This window comes from Triturus cristatus, chromosome 11, assembly GCF_964204655.1.
Source record: "Triturus cristatus chromosome 11, aTriCri1.1, whole genome shotgun sequence".
Taxonomy (NCBI): domain Eukaryota; kingdom Metazoa; phylum Chordata; class Amphibia; order Caudata; family Salamandridae; genus Triturus; species Triturus cristatus.
In genome coordinates, this window is record NC_140594.1 from 1,124,338,124 (window position 1) to 1,124,357,659 (window position 19,536).

Genomic DNA, 19,536 nt, shown 5'->3' on the forward strand with positions numbered 1-19,536 from the left:
AACTGGACACACTTGCCGAGCCAGGGAGCAGGACAGGAAAAAGCATCCCAATAATGGAAAAATGTGGTAAAGGCGCATGTCGCTGTTCTTCTGTCTCCTCTTAATATGTATGGTGCAACACACACACACGGAGAAAGAGAACACTAACGACACCCATCGTACAGCAATAAGCATCCACTCCTTACTTCAGCAAGTAGCAATCCGGAAACAGTGCCAACCAATGACACATTTCTCAAGAAAGCCCTAGGCATAATTCAGACACCAAACATGATGGACAATGCAACACAGGAATTTGCCATCACCTGGAGGACAGCCGGCTGCCCTGGGGTCTCTGGCTCCCAGATAAGAGTTAATTCGGGCTTCTTTCCCACTTGCTGGAAGCGGACACCTTGTAGAGGCAGAGCCTGTAGAAAAGACATCAAAAGGAGGACATGAAAGCATGAGAGGTAAAACACATTATATATCAATTTATTAGTCCACACATAGGGAAGCCAAGGTGTGATACATGCCATGCATGAGGCTTTGAGCTCTCTGCCACATTTGTGGCAAGGATGATCTCATCAGATCCCTACCAGCTGTGTATTAGGGTCTGGTTGATGTGTCCCAATGGGTGGAGCTGACATCAACAGCCTACCTACATAGGACAGCATCATGCTACAAGCAGGAATGATGGCCATTCAACAGTGATGTGAGGATTCGTATGAGCCAAGAGCTCAGATGACCATTCGCACGAAGATCTTAGGCACTCGAATAAGGAGGGCGGGGAGGTTTCGAAAAGTGCTCCTCATGATAGGGCACAGCTTACTAGTGGTTGGTAGGTACAAGAGTGCAATTTAGCATCCAGACCATTACAAAGAATGCCATCAGGAGAAAACATCTGGCACAGCTGAGGAAATGTTACCCATACATTAAGAAACCCTAAGTGTTCAATCAGCGCCAGCACTCAAGACAAGATCCCATAATAAAGATGGTTTGGGATGGAGTCGGTCCCTTCGAGGGTAGAAGGGTGAAGTGGTCCTTCAAGAGTAAGCTGAAGAGAATGAAGGCTGTTTTTCTCAAAAAACCCTGGTCAAGAATTAGAGCAAAATCTGATGACGCTCAATGTACGCAGTATTAACAGTCCATTGGAACATGAGGTACTGTGAGCCGCATGTGGTACGGTGTCTGACAAAAGTGAGACCACATAGTTTATAACGTAATCTCCAAACCTGTGCATATTAATGTTGGTCTCCCATAGACTCATCTACCCAGTGACTCTACTAGCTGAACCCTCCTGTCTGATTCAGATCCTGGGCACCACCATTAAACTCCTGCTCAGCAACAGCTGCTCTCTGGAGAAAGTGAAGAAAGCTCAGAGCAGCATTCACAATGACGATACAGTACACCACCCCTTCCTGAGGCAAACTGGGCAGCCGCTGTACACCACCGATGAAAGATCCAGATGTGAAGCCACTATACACTAAGAGTAGAACATACGAAGCATTGCTATGGCATGTATGGCCAACGGGAAACTGCCTAATAACGAAATTGTACGACAAGTGGGCTTAACAACAAATCCTAAACAACTATCTGCACCTAAAGTACGACCTCCTAAACCACTACTGGACCTGAACCAAGACCTTCTAAACCAATAATTATACATTTTTTTAAATGTTTTCGCTTACTGTTTTCAATTTTGGAAAAAAGTAAAGATATTTTTATTAAATTGATTTGTACATTTCCTTATTATATTTTATGTTTTCGTTATAATAGACTTTGTTTTAATTTACCTTGTGAGGTCAGTGGATGGCACTGTAGGTTTGTTTTTCACTGATGCGATGCGGACTTGTTCTCGATGCGAATGTTCTATGTGGGTGATTGGCCTTTTTTTATATGTTTTATTCGAGTCAATTCTTATTGAAAATGAAAATATGTTCTGGAATCCTATTTTTATTTTATTTTCTGTGAGAACTTGTTTTTTTTATAATCGCTTTAAATAGTGCATTTTGTGTAATTTTTACGTTTGTCATACAGCCATTTTAGTAAGCAATTCTAGTGTGTCAATACTGTAAAAACAGACGATGGACTCATATTTGAATTTTTTACCGTCCGTTATTGCCTCTTTGTAAGTTCGTCTGTATTTTTAATAAACGATTATTTGATTGCTAATTTCAAGATTATTTACTGAAAATACTTTTCATTAGAAGTATTGTTTAATTTAATTAAATTTTTTTGTTTGTGTTTCAATGCGTGCATTGTTTTGAACGTAGTGGTAGATTCCGGTTATATGGTAATAGATTAATTTTCGTGGTTCAGTAAGTCGTGGTTGAATAAATAGTGGTTCGGCTTTTTTCGTTGTTTAGCCTTCGTGGTTTAGACACCTGTTATTAAAGGGTAGTTATTTAATCATACATTCATGGCCAACATCTGGAAACTAAAAGTGGAGATGGGTAAAGCCTGAGGAAGCATGAAGTCCTTACTTTCATCATGGGACTGAAGAAGCTAAAAGATTCATGTTTATTTTACTTCCAGAAGCCTTCCTTGAAAACCATCATTACAGCTGGGAAAAAGCAAACGAGATCTACAAATTCACTCGCGATGTAGGCGCTTGGTAGAGGCACTTACATTGCAGTAGACTCGTTTCTGGACTCCGTATCTCAGCACCAAGACATCAAAGGCTTCGCTCAGCACTCCCATCACCATGGCTTCCGATTCGAGAGGTCCAGACTCCTATTGACAAGAAGAGAAGACTCAAGGATTCATTGCATGGAGTATCACTTGCTAGTGCCTGGGTGAAGGGAAATCTCGGAGTGCTAGTACCACTATCAAATGGGCTCCATGAAAGCATCTCATACAGTAGAAAAGGAAGGTCAAGGAATCATTAGAAGCAAGGTGAGGGGAGAAGGTGTAGTCTTATGGCTAGAGCGGTCAACCTCGAAGCTGGGGAACCGGGCTCAAGTTTCGGGAGGGACGCTCAACATCCTGTGATTCTGGGCAAAATCACTTAATCTCCCTGCGCCTAACAAAAATGAATGTGTCCATCTGTAATGAAACTGGTGCTCATGTAAAGCGCTCCGATACCTTCGGGTTAGGTTGCGCTATATAAAACTGAAACAAAAAATAGGGGATCACAAGGCGAGGGACAGGTACACGTGGAATCATATGATAATAGGAACTGACAGGTTTACACAAGGGGGTAGTGATGATAGGCAGATATACAAGACAAAAGTGGCTCAGCACACAACTTAAATACGGATATAATGGACAAAATTATTCGTCACAATCAATAAACAAACAGATGTGTAGTGTATCCCCAAAGATTCACGATAAACTTCGAAGTCTTGAAGATGAATTTTTCTTTATTTGATAGTTCAGATTTTTCATTTAAAAATACAGCATACAGTTCATAGCCAGTTCATAGCCGACGCGTTTCGTCCCTACGGGACTTCTTCAAGGCTCGCGAACAATAATTAAAAAAAAATCCACACGCTCCGTGTATGCAAAAAGGTCCTCGACCTTTTTGCATACACGGAGCACGGACCCTGTGGTTTTGACCATATCACACGATCAAGGCCATCGTACCTTGTTTTCTGTACTTCCACATCATACAAATACTGGGTTTTTGTCAATATTGAGATTTTAGACATCTGACTACATAATTACGGAAAAGAGAAAATGGGAAAACTTTAACTCGTGTGGATTTTTTTTAAATTATTGTTCGCGAGCCTTGAAGAAGTCCCGTAGGGACGAAACGCGTCGGCTATGAACTGGCTATGAACTGTATGCTGTATTTTTAAATGAAAAATCTGAACTATCAAATAAAGAAAAATTCATCTTCAAGACTTCGAAGTTTATCGTGAATCTTTGGGAATACACTACACATCTGTTTGTTTATTGATTGTGACGAATAATTTTGTCCATTATATCCGTATTTAAGTTGTGTGCTGAGCCACTTTTGTCTTGTGCATTTTTTTGGGTGACACCAAATATTAGGGGCGTATGAAGGTCACGTCCCTGGCTCCTTGCACCATATCTTTGCTCATTTACAACACTGTATTATTTTGATTGGTGCAGTTTTTCGAGTGCCCTGATCTTCTTATCTCTGTTCTATATCATGATAGGCAGATATGTAGGAAGATAGATTGATAGATAGATATGTCAGGTGTAATATGCTATGTATTACCATTGTTGAGGGTGGAGGATGGCACATGACTCATAGGATGCAAAGCCATGAGTGGATCACAAAACACTATTCCTAATACATAAGATATTACACTCTGCTCTGGTTTATACCATGGCATTTCTTTTAATGAGTATTTCTTTCTTTAAAAAGAAGGTATTTAACCAAAACCAGGATGCAATGGACTAAATGTATGTGGGAAGGTAAAGACACCTTAAAGAGGACCCCTGGCTATTACCAGAGTTGTTTCTCTGTGTCCAGTATCTTTAACATGCAATCTGTGAGGCAATAAATAGTGTTTCTCGTGTCAATGTTGCTGTACTGTGACAATGAGCCGGAACTTGACCTTTGCACTGCAGTGATACATGAGTAAATCTGTGTTTATTAGTACCGTTGCTCTTAATAACGTGTTGTTAGGCCACATTTATTTTCAATGCCATGTTGTATAAATATAAATAAAATAAACTGCTCCACATCAAATACAAAAGTAGCTGCTCCCCCCTGATGATCTCTCGGAATGATGGTGCAAATGCCACCCTGACAGGACTCTCACGCTCTTCACAAGTATCGATCACAGCAGGCGTTCACTCCAGTGTTCAAGGACTCTCCAATGAGCAAACATCTCACCAGCGTACACTTCAACATCAAGGGCTAGCAAGGAAGTGAGGATCAAGTTAAAAATTGTCGATATAAAGTAATCCATATGGAAAACCTTAATATCTGGCAATTTGTTGACATTCTGGGGCAAACGAACTGTTAAAACAAAGTCTCACTGCAGCTGAAGGCACCTACGTTCAGAATGAGCCAAATCCTAAAACACGCAACCACCAGTATTTTTGGAACAATCCCTTTATACATTTAAGAACCCAACCAACGTTTTGTCCCCAAACCAGAGTTTAAAAACGAATTAAGCCATAATTCATAGCGATCATAGGTGGCGTCACAAGGGGTACCAAATGGAGACACGTGGATGCCCACCAACAACAAAAAGAGTGACAGGACAAATGTTTTTGGGGGAGAATTCCGGACCCAACCACTAGATGGCAGAATAATGCACAGCATGTGAACCCAGAAAAGATTCATGCTGCAAAACTAGGTTACCTTTAGCATTATTCTCTCGTTCCGGAGGAAGATACCTGCTGGGTCACAAGATTCCTCGCCCCAGCACCAGGTCTGTGGGGAAGCCTGCCGTCACAATCACAGCCAGGAACACTCTTAGGAGTTCACTGGGGAAAGGACTGGCCCAGGTTCTTCTCCTGTGAAACAAACAGCATGGTTCATGCACGTGCTGCAGCCTCACCTTGACAAACACAGAAAAGAAGAGGTCTGCACTCTGCTCCTGCACTCTCTTAGAGGCCGTCTTGCGGTCGTTGCAGTGTTCCGCCTGCTTCTGGACACCATCCGTCGGAAGACTCAACGGGTGTCCACAGCCTTAAAAAAATACAATGACATGCATTAAATTAAAAATACCATCCCTCCAAACAGGACTATTGAACAGCACAGTGAACCAAGAGTGATGTAATAAGCTGCTGCATCTCATAAGCACTTAAGTGATGCAGAAAATCAAGTTTCATTTTAAGGGGCAGAAGCCACTGGGGATCTGGTTAAAAACAAAGCCATTCTTAGAAATGCACAAGAACCCCAAGAAGAGAGACATTTAAAGTCAATGTCCTCTTCAGTTTTTATAACAAGACATAAACCATTAATTCTCATTTGTAACAAATTGTTGTGGACAATAAATTATATTTTACTTTTTTACTGGTATCTATAGCACAGGCCAAGCCGTAGGGACAGAGAACACTAAAACATGAGAACATTACCAGGGGCGGCTCCTCCATGAGGGCGGAGGAGCGTAGTCCCACTTCCTTCTCTCGAAGTGCGAGAAGCAGAAACATAAAAGGGTAAAACTACCATTTTATGTTTCTGCTTCTTGCACTGCGAAAAAGCAGAAGTGCCTGGTTGGGGGTGGGCGGGTCTGCTGGAATGCAGGGGAGGCGTGGCTAGCCAAATACTGTGGGCCCGACTGTTTGGTCGGCCCTCTGGGCTGACCAAACCAGTCATGCGCACTCTCCCTTTTCTCTGTGTAGCCTGCATGCAGCCTACATAGAGAAAATTGCCTCCCCATAGGCGCCCGGCTGGGCGCCGTCACCACCGATCAGAATGCTGCCATTGCAGCGTTGTGATTGGTTTAGGGGAGGAAAGGGAGGCTGCTTGCTTCCTGTTCCTTACCGCGGGACCCGGCCAGGAGCTGTGATGGCGCAGGACTCTGAAAGGTAAGTTGATTTAATTTTTTTTTTTAATTAACCCTTAACCCCCCTCCCCGCGCGCGACCTCCCCCACCCGCGAGTCATGCCGGCCGCGACTGACAACAACTGTCAACAAGGAGAAGGGTTCCAAGAAGATGGAAAGTGCAGGGGACACATAAGTACATACTGAGGAGCAGGAGAGCATAAAGTGGGAGGGCAGGTAAATTACAAGTGGTATTTCTAACTGGAATGTGGATTCGGAAGAGTAGGGTTTATAGGTTTTTAACACATTGTGGGTTCAGTGTCAGGGATTCAGGAAGTTGAATCCAGATTCTTGTTTGAGTTTTCTTCTACATTTTTAGGATCTCCAGAGGGAAGCGGGTGCTTCTCACACCCACAAGAGTCTGCAGTTTGTAGAAGGTCCAGACGCAGCGCCTTATACATGGAGCATCTGAAACTCAGTCCTGGGATCCATGGAGAACAACTAAAGGCTCCTCAGAACTGGAATGACGTGGTCAGATTTATTTAGCCCCTGCGACGAGGCGAGCTGATGTACGAGGATGGCTTTAAGGAGGTCAGTGGTGGACAATTAGGGCCAGAACCAAGAGTGTGGCTTTTGTCCAGGCGAGAGAACTTCGAGGATAAGTACATGTTCTCCACCATGTGAGACGGAACTGAATTATCTGACAGCACCCTTAGGCATTCCAGCCTCTACTATGTTGTTTCTGTTATAAGAATGTTCCTACAAGCCGCCTGCCATCTCTTCCCGCCCAACCCAGCTAGCACAATGACACTGTGTCAATAATGTAATTGACACTGTGTAAATAGAGTAAATTACTGTGTAAATAGTGCAAATGACACTGTGTAAATCGTATAAATGGCACTGTGCAACAGTGTAAATGACACTGTGCAAAGAGTAAATGACACTGTGCAAAGAGTAAATGACACTGTGTAAATAGAGTAAATGACGCTGTGTAAATAGTGTAGATGGCACTGTGCAACAGTGTAAATGGTCTGTGCAATAGTGTAAATGACACTGTGCAAATAGAGTAGATGGCACTGTGCAAATAGAGTAAATGGCACTGTGCAAATAGAGTAAATGGCACTGTGCAAATAGAGTAAATGGCACTGTGCACATAGAGTACATGGCACTGTGCAAATAGAGTAAATGGCACTGTGCAAATAGAATTAATGACGCCGTGTAAATAGTGTAAATGACACCATGTAAATAGAGGAAATGACACCGTGTAAATAGAGGAAATGACACCGTGTATATAGAGGAAATGACACCGTGTATATAGAGGAAATGGCAACGTGCAATAGTGTAAATGCCACTGTGCAATAGTGTAAATGGCACTGTGTCCAATAGTGTAAATGGCACTGTGTCCAATAGTGTAAATGGCACTGTGTCCAATAGTGTAAATGGCACTGTGTCCAATAGTGTAAATGGCACTGTGTCCAATAGTGTAAATGGCACTGTGCAATGAGAGTAAATGACACCGAGCAAATAGAGTAAATGACGCTGTGTATATAGAGTAAATGACACTGTGTAAACAGAGTAAATGACACTGTGTAAACAGAGTAAATGACAGTGTAAATAGTGTAAATGACACTGTGTAAATAGTGTAAATGACACTGTGTAAATTGAGTAAATGACAGTGTAAATTGAGTAAATGACACTGTGTAAATTGAGTAAATGACACTGTGTAAATTGAGTAAATGGTACTGTGCAACAGTGTAAATGGCTCTGTGCAATCGTGTAAATGACACTGTAAATAGTGTACATGTCACTGTGTAATAGTGTAAATGACACTGTGTAAAGAGTAAATGACAATGTAAATTGAGAAAATGACACTGTGCAACAGTGTAAATGGTACTGTGCAACAGTGTAAATGACACTAAATAGTGTACATGTCACTGTGTACATAGTGTAAATGACACTGTAAATAGTGTAAATGACACTGTGAATATAGTGTAAATGACACTGTGAAAATAGTGTAAATGACACTGTGAAAATAGTGTAAATGACACTGTGAAAATAGTGTAAATGACACTGTGAAAATAGTGTAAATGACACTGTGAAAATAGTGTAAATGACACTGTGAAAATAGTGTAAATGACACTGTGAAAATAGTGTAAATGACACTGTGAATAGTGTAAATGACACTGAAAATAGTGTAAATGACACTGAAAATAGTGTAAATGACACTGTAAATAACAGTGTAAATTGTGTAAATTACACTGTGTAAATAGTGTAAATGATACTGTGTAAATAGAGTAAATGACTGTGTAGAGTAAATGACAGTGTAAATAGTGTAAATGACACTATAGTAAATGACACTGTAAATAGTGTAAATGACACTGTGTAATCTGTGTAAATAGAGTAAATGACTGTGTAATTAGAGTAAATGACACTGTGTAAATAGTGTAAATGACACTGAGAAAACAGTGTATCTACCTTCGACATGGAGCTCTGTCTACGGATACCACCGCTCTGTCATTTCATGTGCCGAGATCACAACAGTCTGTGAACTACTGTATCCATTTTCTGTTGCCTACTTTTAGATTAACTGATTTGGGGCAGTTAGTGAGAAGCACACTTAATAAACCCTTACAGTCTCCAAGATAATGTCTAAAGTTGGAAAGATCAGAGTAAAAACGTCCAGAATAAAACTAGAGCTGAAAAGGCCATGCTCATTCATGGGTGGCAATGAAGATGAAGCCATGGAAAACTGTGGTCTGTCCATCAGAATAATATCATCTTTTTATGGAGTGATTAATATGAGTTTTGCTGCTTGCAGGTGCAGTGAATATTGTCCGGCTTCTTTAGGGGCCCTTCCCAACCCTTCATCAAAAGTCAAAAACCCGGGCTTTCTACTAGACGACAGTCTATTCATGAAGCCTCAGGGAGCCAAGGTCCCCTCCTCTTGCTTTGGGTGCTCAAGTGGGTGAGAAAGATGATCTGGGCGCTCCCTCTGCCAGCTCAAAGGACTTTGATTCAAGCCCTTATTCTATCAAGGCTAGATTATGGCAATGTGCTGTATTGAGGCATTGATAAAGACTCGGTTTGACGTCTGCAGCTTGTCCAGAACTCAGCACCCAGGCTTGTTTCGGCTGCCAAAACATGCTTCAGTTTCTCATCTTTTCCACGAGCTACCCTGGCTCTCTCCATCACCAAGTGCATCAAATTCAAAGCCCTCTGCTATATGCACAGGGCTAAAGCTGGCTTGAGTCTGTGGTATATCCAGGAGCTGGTGGTGCCTTATCAGCCCACACGTATGTTAAGATCAATGAACCGGGACTTGTGTACTGTGCCTAAGTTCAGACTGACCCGTGTGGGTGGTCGCTCTTTCATTAATTTGGGCCCCAAGCTCTGGAGTCTCTGAGAAAGTGTACCTCATTTCTTCCATTTCGGAAAAAGCTGAAGACTTGAATATTTTAAAAGGCTAATATGTCACCTTACCTTCTTGATTAGCGCCGGGATACCCTATGTGGGTAGCTGTTGCGCTTCATAGGGTCATAAATAAATTAAATAAATATCAGGCAGCACCTGCACCCAATTTAATGCAACTCAGTAAGAACTTGAATGTGAGTGAAAAGTACACTGGCCATCAATGACCTCTGCATGACCCAGCACATGGTCTGCTGATCTGAGAGGGGGCTACAACAGAACTTTGCACAAAGTCTAGTAACTTTAGAATGACAGTACCCATGTTGCTCCTCAGGCACCTACCGAGTGACGCGGCGAGAAGGCGATGGACAATGACGTCAGCAAAGCGCCGGATGGGAGAGGTGAAGTGTGTGTACAGAGGCACGTTCAGGGCGTAATGGCGGTACAGGGCTTCGTCTTTTAGGGCTCCGGTGCAGAAGTACAAGGCCATCTGAAAAGGAATAGAACGGGATCTGTTAACAGGCTGGATCACATGTGAAACACGCAGACTACATAGTAAAAGGATCAGGCGAACCCAGCTGCCTTCTAGATCATACAGTGGATTAGGATCAAGACTGCATGAAACATGATCAACAATTCCATAGCATGTGGTTGTACATGCACATACAGGAGCAGTTACATGTATCACAGACAGGTGTGCAAAGTAAGGAGGAAGAACCACTTTCATATCTTTCCGCAACAAGCAGAACGTAAACCACTCATTCCCCAACCCACCTTCCTACTCCGAGGAATCTAGACAATCAACACACACTACAATCTGAGATTAAAAGGGTCCTTCTCCCATTACCCTCCGATTAGTCCCGTACCTTCAGCCCAAGGCTGTTTTAGGTTGATATGGCATATTCGAGCAGTATGTCCCTGTGCCCCACAATCCACAACAGGTAAGCGTATCTGTTCGCACCTTGTAAACACTGTCCAGTAAGCACCTTGTTCCATACAGGAGGTTTTTGTCCTACCTGTGACTTGCTGATGTTTCCAGTTTCTTTTCCATGAGGCCCATGACTTTTTTACCTGCCAATCATATCTTACTGTTGGATACCACAGGAACAAGTTACTTACCTTCGGTAACGATGTATCTGTAAGAAACATTAGTTAGTTAGATTCCTCACCTTAGAATATCCCCAGGCGTCAGACTGGATCCGGAAGATTTTTCGTCAGCAATACCCCTTGCGCGTCGCTAGGCGTCGTCTGCGGCTCCGCGTCCGTCGTCGGCGTCGTGCGCCGGAATGACGTTGGAGTACTTAGACGCCGCCCTCGCGCGCTGACGTCAGTTCTTGTACATAGCCTTCTGCGCCAGGAACGCAGAGCCATGCAAGAGACCGACACTGGTGCCAAAAAATTCTAGGGCCCTGAAAGGGATAGCCGTAACCCTAGATGTCAGTTAGCAGAACGGGGAGGATGGGTGGGTCAGTGAGGAATCTAACTAACTAATGTTTCTTACAGATACATCGTTACCGAAGCTAAGTAACTTGTTCATCTGAAAGAAACACGTTAGTTAGAGTCCTCACCTTAGAATAGATACCCAAGCAATACCAACGCCGGTGGTGGGTCTGCGAACCAAGATCACACCAGAAAGTCCTGGAGGACAGAACGGCCAAAGAAGCCATCCCTCCGGACTTGGCTGTCTAGGCAATAATGCCTGGCAAACGTGTGCAGCGAAGCCCACGTTGCCACCTGACAGATGTCCTGCAAAGGGACTCCCCGTCCCAAAGCAGTAGTAGCCGCTGTGGCCCTAGTAGAATGGGCGCGCAGCCCAACAGGCGGTTCCTTTTTTGCCAAGGAATAACAGATTTTTATACACAAAACGATTCACCGGGAGATGGTCCGTTTGTGAACAGCTTTTCCCTTCTTTGCACCCACGTAGCCAACGAAAAGCTGGTCGTCGACTCGGAACTGTTTAGTGCGGTCCAAATAAAAGGAGAGCGCACGTTTTGGGTCCAGACGGTGGAGCCGCTCTTCCTCTTTGGAAGGAAGCGGAGGCGGAAAGAAAGTGGGCAAGGTGACAGATTGCCCAAGATGAAAGGGAGTCACCACTTTCGGTAGAAAGGAAGGACGAGGCCGAAGGACAACCTTGTCCGGATGAACAGATAGAAAAGGAGGCTTGGACGATAGAGCCTGGAGCTCACTCACCCGTCTAGCCGAGGTGATGGCTACCAGGAAAGCAGTCTGAAGAGTTAGAAGACGAAGAGGACAATTGTGAAGAGGCTCAAAGGGAGCGCACATCAGGAATGTCAAGACAAGATTCAAGTCCCACTGAGGCATTACGAAAGGGACAGGAGGGAACGTGTGAGTAATGCCTTTAAGAAAGCGTGACACTACAGGGGACTTGAAAAGAGAGGGCTGATCTGGAAGCCGTAAGAAGGCAGAGAGAGCAGCAAGATAACCTTTCAAGGTGCCCAGGGCAGAGCCCTGCCGGGCCAAAGAAAGAAGAAAGAGGAGAACCTCCGAAAGAGGGGCGGAAAGGGGATCCACAGCCTTTGCTGTGCACCATGCCACAAATTTGTTCCACCGGCAGGAGTATACCGTCTTTGTGGAGGGACGCCTGGCTGCCAGAATGATATCACAGACTTCAAGAGGCAAGTCAAATGGCATCAACTGCCGCCGCTCAATCTCCACGCATGGAGGTGGAGGCTGGACAGGTTCGGGTGGAGGACCGTCCCCTGCTGCTGCGACAGAAGATCCTCCCGAAGGGGCAGATGTATCGGAGGATCGGTCAACATACTGAGTAGCTCGGGATACCAGTACCTTCGTGCCCAATCCGGAGCCACCAAGATGACTTGGCCCGGTCGCGCTTGATCTTCAGCACTCTGGGCAGAAGTGGTATAGGCGGAAAGGCGTACAGCAGACCGCAACTCCACTCGCGACGAAAAGCGTCGCCGAGCGAGTGCCGCCTTGGAAATTCCAACGCGCAGAACTGCTGACATTGCACGTTCTCGTCGGTGGCGAATAGATCTAACCAAGGCTCTCCCCACTGCTGAAAGAGACCTTGCGCTACCTCGGAGTTCAGACGCCATTCGTGATCCATCATGCACCGGCGGCTGAGTTCGTCCGCTCTTGTGTTCAGAGAGCCCGCCAGATGTTGAACCACCAGGGTGATGCCCTGGTGTTCCAGCCATGTCCAGAGGCGCAGAGCCTCCTGACACAGGGTCCACGACCCCACCCCGCCCTGTTTGTTGCAATACCACATGGCGGTGGTGTTGTCCGTGAACACCTGCACGACACTTCCCCGGACAGAGGGAAGGAAGGCTTTCAGTGCAAGACGGATCGCTCTCAGCTCCAACAAGTTGATGTGGAGGCGAGACTCCGCCGGAGACCAGAGGCCTCTGATCTCCGCCTCTCCCATATGGCCACCCCATCCCAGGAGGGACGCATCCGTCACTACAACATGCTCCGGTAGGGGTAGGGAGAGGCTCTTGCCCGCGACCCAATCGCGGTCCGTGAGCCACCACTGCAACTGCAGTGCAGTGCCCTCCGAGATCAAGACATGGTCGGACAGGTTGCCGTGATGCTGGGCCCACTGAAACTTCAGGTCCCACTGCAGAGCCCGCATGCGCCGCCTGGCGTGATGCACTAGTAGGATGCAGGAGGCCATCAGCCCCAGAAGCCGCAACACTAGCCTGACCGAAACCCAGCAGAGAGGCCGAAAGATGGGAATCAGGGCCTGTATATCCCGGACCCGCTGCTCCGGGGGAGGGACCCGGAACTGCGCCGAATCTAGAACAGCTCCGATGAAGAGGAGCTTCTGAGAGGGGCTCAGGTGTGACTTTGGCACGTTCATGGAAAACCCCAGCAAATGCAGGAGATCCGCCGTAGTCTGGAGGTGGGAGACGACTGCCTGGGGCGAGCCCGCCTTCAACAACCAGTCGTCGAGATAGGGGAAGACTGGAACCCCTGATCTGCGCAGATGAGGTGCGATCACCGCCATCACTTTCGTGAACACCCGAGGGGCACTGGTAAGGCCAAAGGGGAGCACGGTGAACTGAAAGTGCTCCTGACCCACCGTGAACCGCAGGTAACGCCGGTGGGCCGGCAGGACGGGGATGTGGAAATATGCGTCCTGCAAGTCCAACGCTACCATCCTGTCTCCAGGGTCTAGGGCAGCTAGAACCGGAGCCAAAGTCAACATTTTGAACCGTTCCTTCCGGAGGAAGGCATTGACGTTCCGGAGGTCCAAGATAGGGCGTAGGCCCCCTTTGCCCTTCTTGGGAACCAGAAAGTAGTGGGAATAACAACCACGACCTACTTCTGGGCTCGGAACGCACTCGACGGCCCCCTTGGCCAAGAGGGCCGAAACTTCCTCGTGGAGAAGATTCAAATGATCCCCCGAGATACGGTGGTGCTGCGGTGGCATGGCTGGAGGGGTCGTCTCGAAGGGGAGGGAGTAGCCCCTTCGGACGATTTGCAGCACCCACCTGTCCGACGTGATGGAACGCCAGTGGAGTAGGTGATGGCGAACTCTGCCGCCCACTGGCGTGGAATGGGCCTGAAAGCTCGGACTAGGAAGGCTTTGAGGCGGATACTGCCGGGGTGGATGTGGACTGACCGCGTCGTCCTCCGGTACCGCCTCGGCGGAACCCACGTCCGCGACCGCGTGCAGGCTGGTTCTGCGGCCGGTGGCTAGGCGGACATGAGGAGGTGCCCCTTCCTTGGCCACGAAAGGAGCGAAAAGCGGAAGTTTATGGCTGCGGGCCGAGAGGCCCAAGGACGTGGCCGTAGCCCAGGAGTCCTTGAAGCGAGCCAGCGCACTGTCCGCTTTGTCACCAAAAAGGCGAGCGCCATCAAAAGGCATGTCCATGAGGGTGCTCTGGACATCCCCTGAAAAAGACGTGGACCGCAGCCAGGCGTGACGTCGAAGCGCCACCGTGGTAGAAATCTCCCTACCCAGCGAGTCCGTAGTGTCGAGTCCACATCGGATTGCATGGCGCGCTGCATCTCTCCCATCGGCCAGGGCCGAGGAAAGCCGCGCCCTGGCCTCCTCCGGGCACAGTGGCAGCACGTCCTCCACCGCATCCCACAGAGAGTGGGAATAACGGTCCAAGAGACAGGCGGTGTTCAAAGACCGCAGGCCCAAACTGAGCGAAGAGAACAGCTTCTTACCAAACTGTTCCAGTCTCTTGGAATCCCGGTCCGGAGGAGCGGACGGGAAGGAGGATTGGGAGGTAGAGGCCTGGATAACCAGACTCTCGGGGGTGGGGTGTTGGGACAGAAAACTGGGGTCGCCCGGAGCAGGGCGGTGGCGCCTGGCAACGTTCCTATCCACAGGAGGGACTGTGGAGGGCTTGGACCAGGTGCCCTGCAGAACGTCAGTGAGGGCCTCATTGAATGGCAGCAGAGGCTCAGTGGAGCATGCGTCAGACTGAAACACCTCAGTGAGGATGTTAGTCCTCACAGCCACGGCAGGCAGCTCAAGCCCAAGGGCTTCGGCCGCCTTGCGCAGCACCACAGAAAAAGCTGCACCCTCCTCCGAAGCCACAGTCGGAGGAGAGATGAATCCAGTGTCCGGTGAGGTATCCAACCCACTGGCCTCCCCCAGTTCATCTGCCCAGTCCTGTGCAAGTTGGCTCTGAAGGGCCATAGGGTCATCAGACCCCTCCCAGTCGCCCCCGTCATCCAATTTCTGGTAAACAGGAGGAATGATCGGAGCCGGTCGATAGACAAAATGTGTCTCTAGCGGCGTTGGATGCGGCGTCGGGCAGCGCCGCATCGGCGTCGGGACCGGACAGGGGCTGAACCGGGGATCGACGTCGACCGGAGCCGGCGTCGGGGGTGGTATCGGCGCCGGAGGCGTAACGAGGTCGACCGGCATCGACGGGGGCCCAGGCTCGGGCCCCTCCGGGACCTGCGGCGTCGGGGCCAGAGCCTCAAACGGCGCCGGGGCCGGAGCCGCTGGCATGCGATTTCGCCCAGTCGAGTCCGCGGGGCCCGAAGGCACGCCAGCGGGCGTCGACGGCGGGGCCAGGCTCCTCATGGCCGAGAGGAAGGCACTGACCTCCGCCGGCGTCGCGTCAGTCCCAGGGACCGTCGGGTATGGGGACTTGCGCGGCGCCTGCGGCTCCTGCGGAGCCGCGGGGGTGGAACCACCCGGACCCTCGGCCGAGTCGGCGACCGGCGAGGGGAGTCCGAAGAGCGGTGTCGCTTCTTGGACTTCTTGGAGTGCCTCGACTTACCCGAAGACTTTGAGCCAGACGAGTGACGATGTCGAGTGCGGCTCCGCGACCGATCCTTGGACCTCCTCCTGGACCGGGATCGAGAGCGACGCGGAGCCGAGTGGCGAAGCTCGAGAAGCTTGCGGGACCGCTCCCGCCTAGCTTTCGAGGTCAGGGCCATACAATCGGAGCACGACACCGCGTCGTGGTCGAGGCCCAAGCAGTACAGGCACCGGCGGTGATGATCGGTCACCGACATCAGTCGGTGACAGTCGTCGCAGGCCTTGAAACCAGGCATCCTACCGGCACCAGAGTCGAGACAGGGCTTATGTGCAGAGCCAAAGGCGAAGCTCTGTTCCAACTCGCACAGGCCGACTACGTGTGGTTACAATATAAAGGGTGTTATTTTAAGAAAGGCATACAAACTTTGTCAATGGGTCAGAACACCAAAATATAAAAGAGAGTCTATTGGCTTTACCAAGCGGTCAGTAAATCAACATAAATAAAGCAGACCTATTGTCCTTGTCAATAAAATCGCCAACTGTTATAAAGAAATGTGCATTTCATTATTTCACACATTACAATGTTTAATAAATGTAATTGTCATAAAACAATTCTACTAAAGTCATAAAAACAAATCAGTATGTCTGAGTCTTTCTTTTCCATGTTCAGGCCACTAAATACAGCTATAACACAACCACAGGGGGTGGGGTGGCACTCCAGCTGAAGGGCATAGAACCCCAGCTTGGAATGCTTTACAAAATACAGTACGTTCTTCTGGGGTCATGGATTTAAAAACTTAGGAAACTACTGTTTTTTTTATATGTTGGTGGAGGACTCTCTGCCGGAGCCCTGCCCCTTCTAGGGACACAATCAAGATCCCCCCAAAAAAATTATTAATTAAAAAACCTTCACAGGGCATTATAAGGAGCTCCATGCAAAAGAAGTGAATAACAAATGAGCGCCTTCTCATTCATTATTATTCTTTTATTTTTTGACATGTTTTGGTTGCTCCACTGCCCAAGCCAGAAACCCACATCTGTCATTTGTGTTGGGGGCCGTGGGCGGGCAGCCCCAGTGCACCCCTCCTCCCCCCCCTTCAGACTGTACAATTTTTTTTATTATTGGTGGGTGCCACGGTGCTCACCTGGGGTGCCAACATGTGAAAAACTTGGGGTCCGAAGGGGGAGCCCCAGAGTTTCTACGCCACCTGCTGCCTCCCCTGGAAGAAGTCGGCCTTTTTTTATAAAAATTGCTTTTGGGTTTCGCAGGTCGTTAAAACATTAGAGGACGTCGTGGGAGCACAAGGGCACCCGCAGCCATAACCTGCTCCCTGGCCAGCACCATACTGGGTGCCGGTGTGAGCGGTCTTCATTACTTGGCTCCCGCCCAGGAAGGAGAAGCCTTTTCGCTGCTCCAGCTCAGGCGGATGCACATTTGTGTTCCCTGCCTGGGCGAGTGTGGCCAGGGTATGTTCCCAAGACACTGGCGCTCTATCGAGGATGGGGTCCCTGGGGCAAGTACCTGGCAAAAGAATAGGGTCCCGAGAGCCTCAATGTAGTTAGATGAGGGGATTCGCACGCCCCCCCCCCCACCCTTAATAATCATGATTGGCAGTGGAGGATGGGGACCCCGGGGCCTGTATAAGGCCAGGGATGGATGCAATGCCCCCCCCCCCCCTTCCCTTTTAAAAATGCGTCCCAGAGGATAGTGTTCCTGGGGCCTGAAAAAGGCTTTGGAGGGGGGGACCCACTAGCCCTCCTAACCTTACAATGCACATACTGTGGCCCCTCCCCCAGGCCCTTCCCCACCCCGGAGGCTAATTTTCAACATGGGCGAGAGTCATTGTTTTTTTCTCATTGCCGTGGACCCACAGTGCTGAGAAACAATAAATATAATTCTATTTTGGCCACAAGGAGTCTCTCCAAGACCACCTCTCCCTCATGCCTAGAGGGTTCGGGTATACCCAACCTGACCCCTTATGTGTTTTTTTTTTGTTTGTTTTTTAATTCTAGGACAGGCGACTGAGTTCTCGAGTCCTAAAATGGCTGCCACCACATCTTTTGTGATGTGGCGTATGCCAATAAGATCCTAAGAATTGCAGGTACTGCTAATCCTCCAAGACATGAAATGTATAACGTTTTTAAACCTTAATTTCTCAAAAAAACTAAACGCATTTATACCAAACCACAAATAGCATGCTTGTTGGGCCAGGATCTAGCCGTCTGCCAAACTTAGTTTAATTGCTTTCAGCAGTACCTGCAGTATCGCTGCTCTATTTTCCTATTGAAAAATAAATGGTGAAACTGTGTTTTGGGGCCCCCATTAATCTAGGACCCGGCTCAGCAGATCACCCTGTAACTTTCCATGAAGGAGCTGAGGTGGATGAGGCTTTTTTCTTAAAGTTTTGAGAAGATTCATAAAACAGTGCCAAAGTTATTAGCAAACCAAAGAATGTGTTTCCTATGGAAACGTGAGGCTAAGTAGAACTACCCAGAAGCAACTGCCTCGGGTGAAACATAGATACACATACATATAACTATCCCTTCCACGGCATTGTGCCTCTACCACAAAGCACGCGGGTGCTGGGCAGACGGATACCCATCCTGTCACATATTAGTGCCTGCTCCACATGTTAGGAAAACTCCTCGCAATCCGAAAACTCAGGTAAAAAACATCTGCATCTCTACTTTAGATAGTGGTCAATTTCTTCATGTGTAGAGGTTGCGAGATATATATATATATATATATATATACACACACATTTCAAATTAAAACGTGCACAACTGATACATTACTATACATTATATATGCATACATATATAGTGTATATATTGCGTACACATTAATTATGCATATTAAAATTTGAAATTAATTGTACATTTTATTCAGTTCACATTTAAAGATGTGTATAGATTATTTATAGAAATTTTAGAATTATTGAGTACATTACTGGATAAATAATTTTTACCACTTTAGAAATTATATATTTCATGTTTGTTTTTTTTAAATGATTTGAATGTTTTGTGTGTAAGTTTTGAGGGATTTGTTTTTTTTAAAAAGAATGTTTTAATAGTTGTCTTTTTTTTACATTTCTGTCAAATTTTTGAAAAATATTTTCGTTTTTCCCTAAATGTAGGATAGCTTAATGCTTTATTTTGCCATTTATTTTAATTTAATTTCTTGTATAATTTTTAATGGCGACCTGCATCAGAATGTAGCTAACATGACCTCCCATATATACAGTATAGGTTAGACCGGAGTTAGAACAGTAAACTGGTCACCCCAATGTATGCCCTTCCCCCAGGATTTGTTGGGCTGGAATTAGAAGAGTAAATTTGAAAAGGTATAAAGAAGGAACAGTGACCTCACTGAGGTATCCCAGTGCGAGCACCTCGGCCAGACAGGGCAAAGGTAGCAGGAAACCGAGGCAGAGAAAAGTCAGATCTTTCATGGACACAACTGCGGGATCTTGGGTGAAAACTCACATCTTGGGCTGTAGACACCGCCCTTACCAACCCTAATGAATGAGGT

General features: G+C 47.1%; 1 protein-coding gene across 1 annotated transcript in view; it reads right to left on the reverse strand.

The window, feature by feature from the left end:
- Positions 1-19,536, reverse strand: part of DIS3L2 (DIS3 like 3'-5' exoribonuclease 2) — a 1,010,223-nt gene that overhangs the window by 8,199 nt on the left and 982,488 nt on the right. Inside the window, exons 18-21 of the mRNA XM_085635696.1 lie at positions 10,139-10,286; positions 5,460-5,590; positions 2,605-2,709; positions 303-404 (exon numbers count right to left, since the gene is read on the reverse strand). Coding sequence (XP_085491822.1) covers positions 303-404; positions 2,605-2,709; positions 5,460-5,590; positions 10,139-10,286 — 486 coding nt within the window. The remainder of the gene's footprint in view (positions 1-302; positions 405-2,604; positions 2,710-5,459; positions 5,591-10,138; positions 10,287-19,536) is intronic.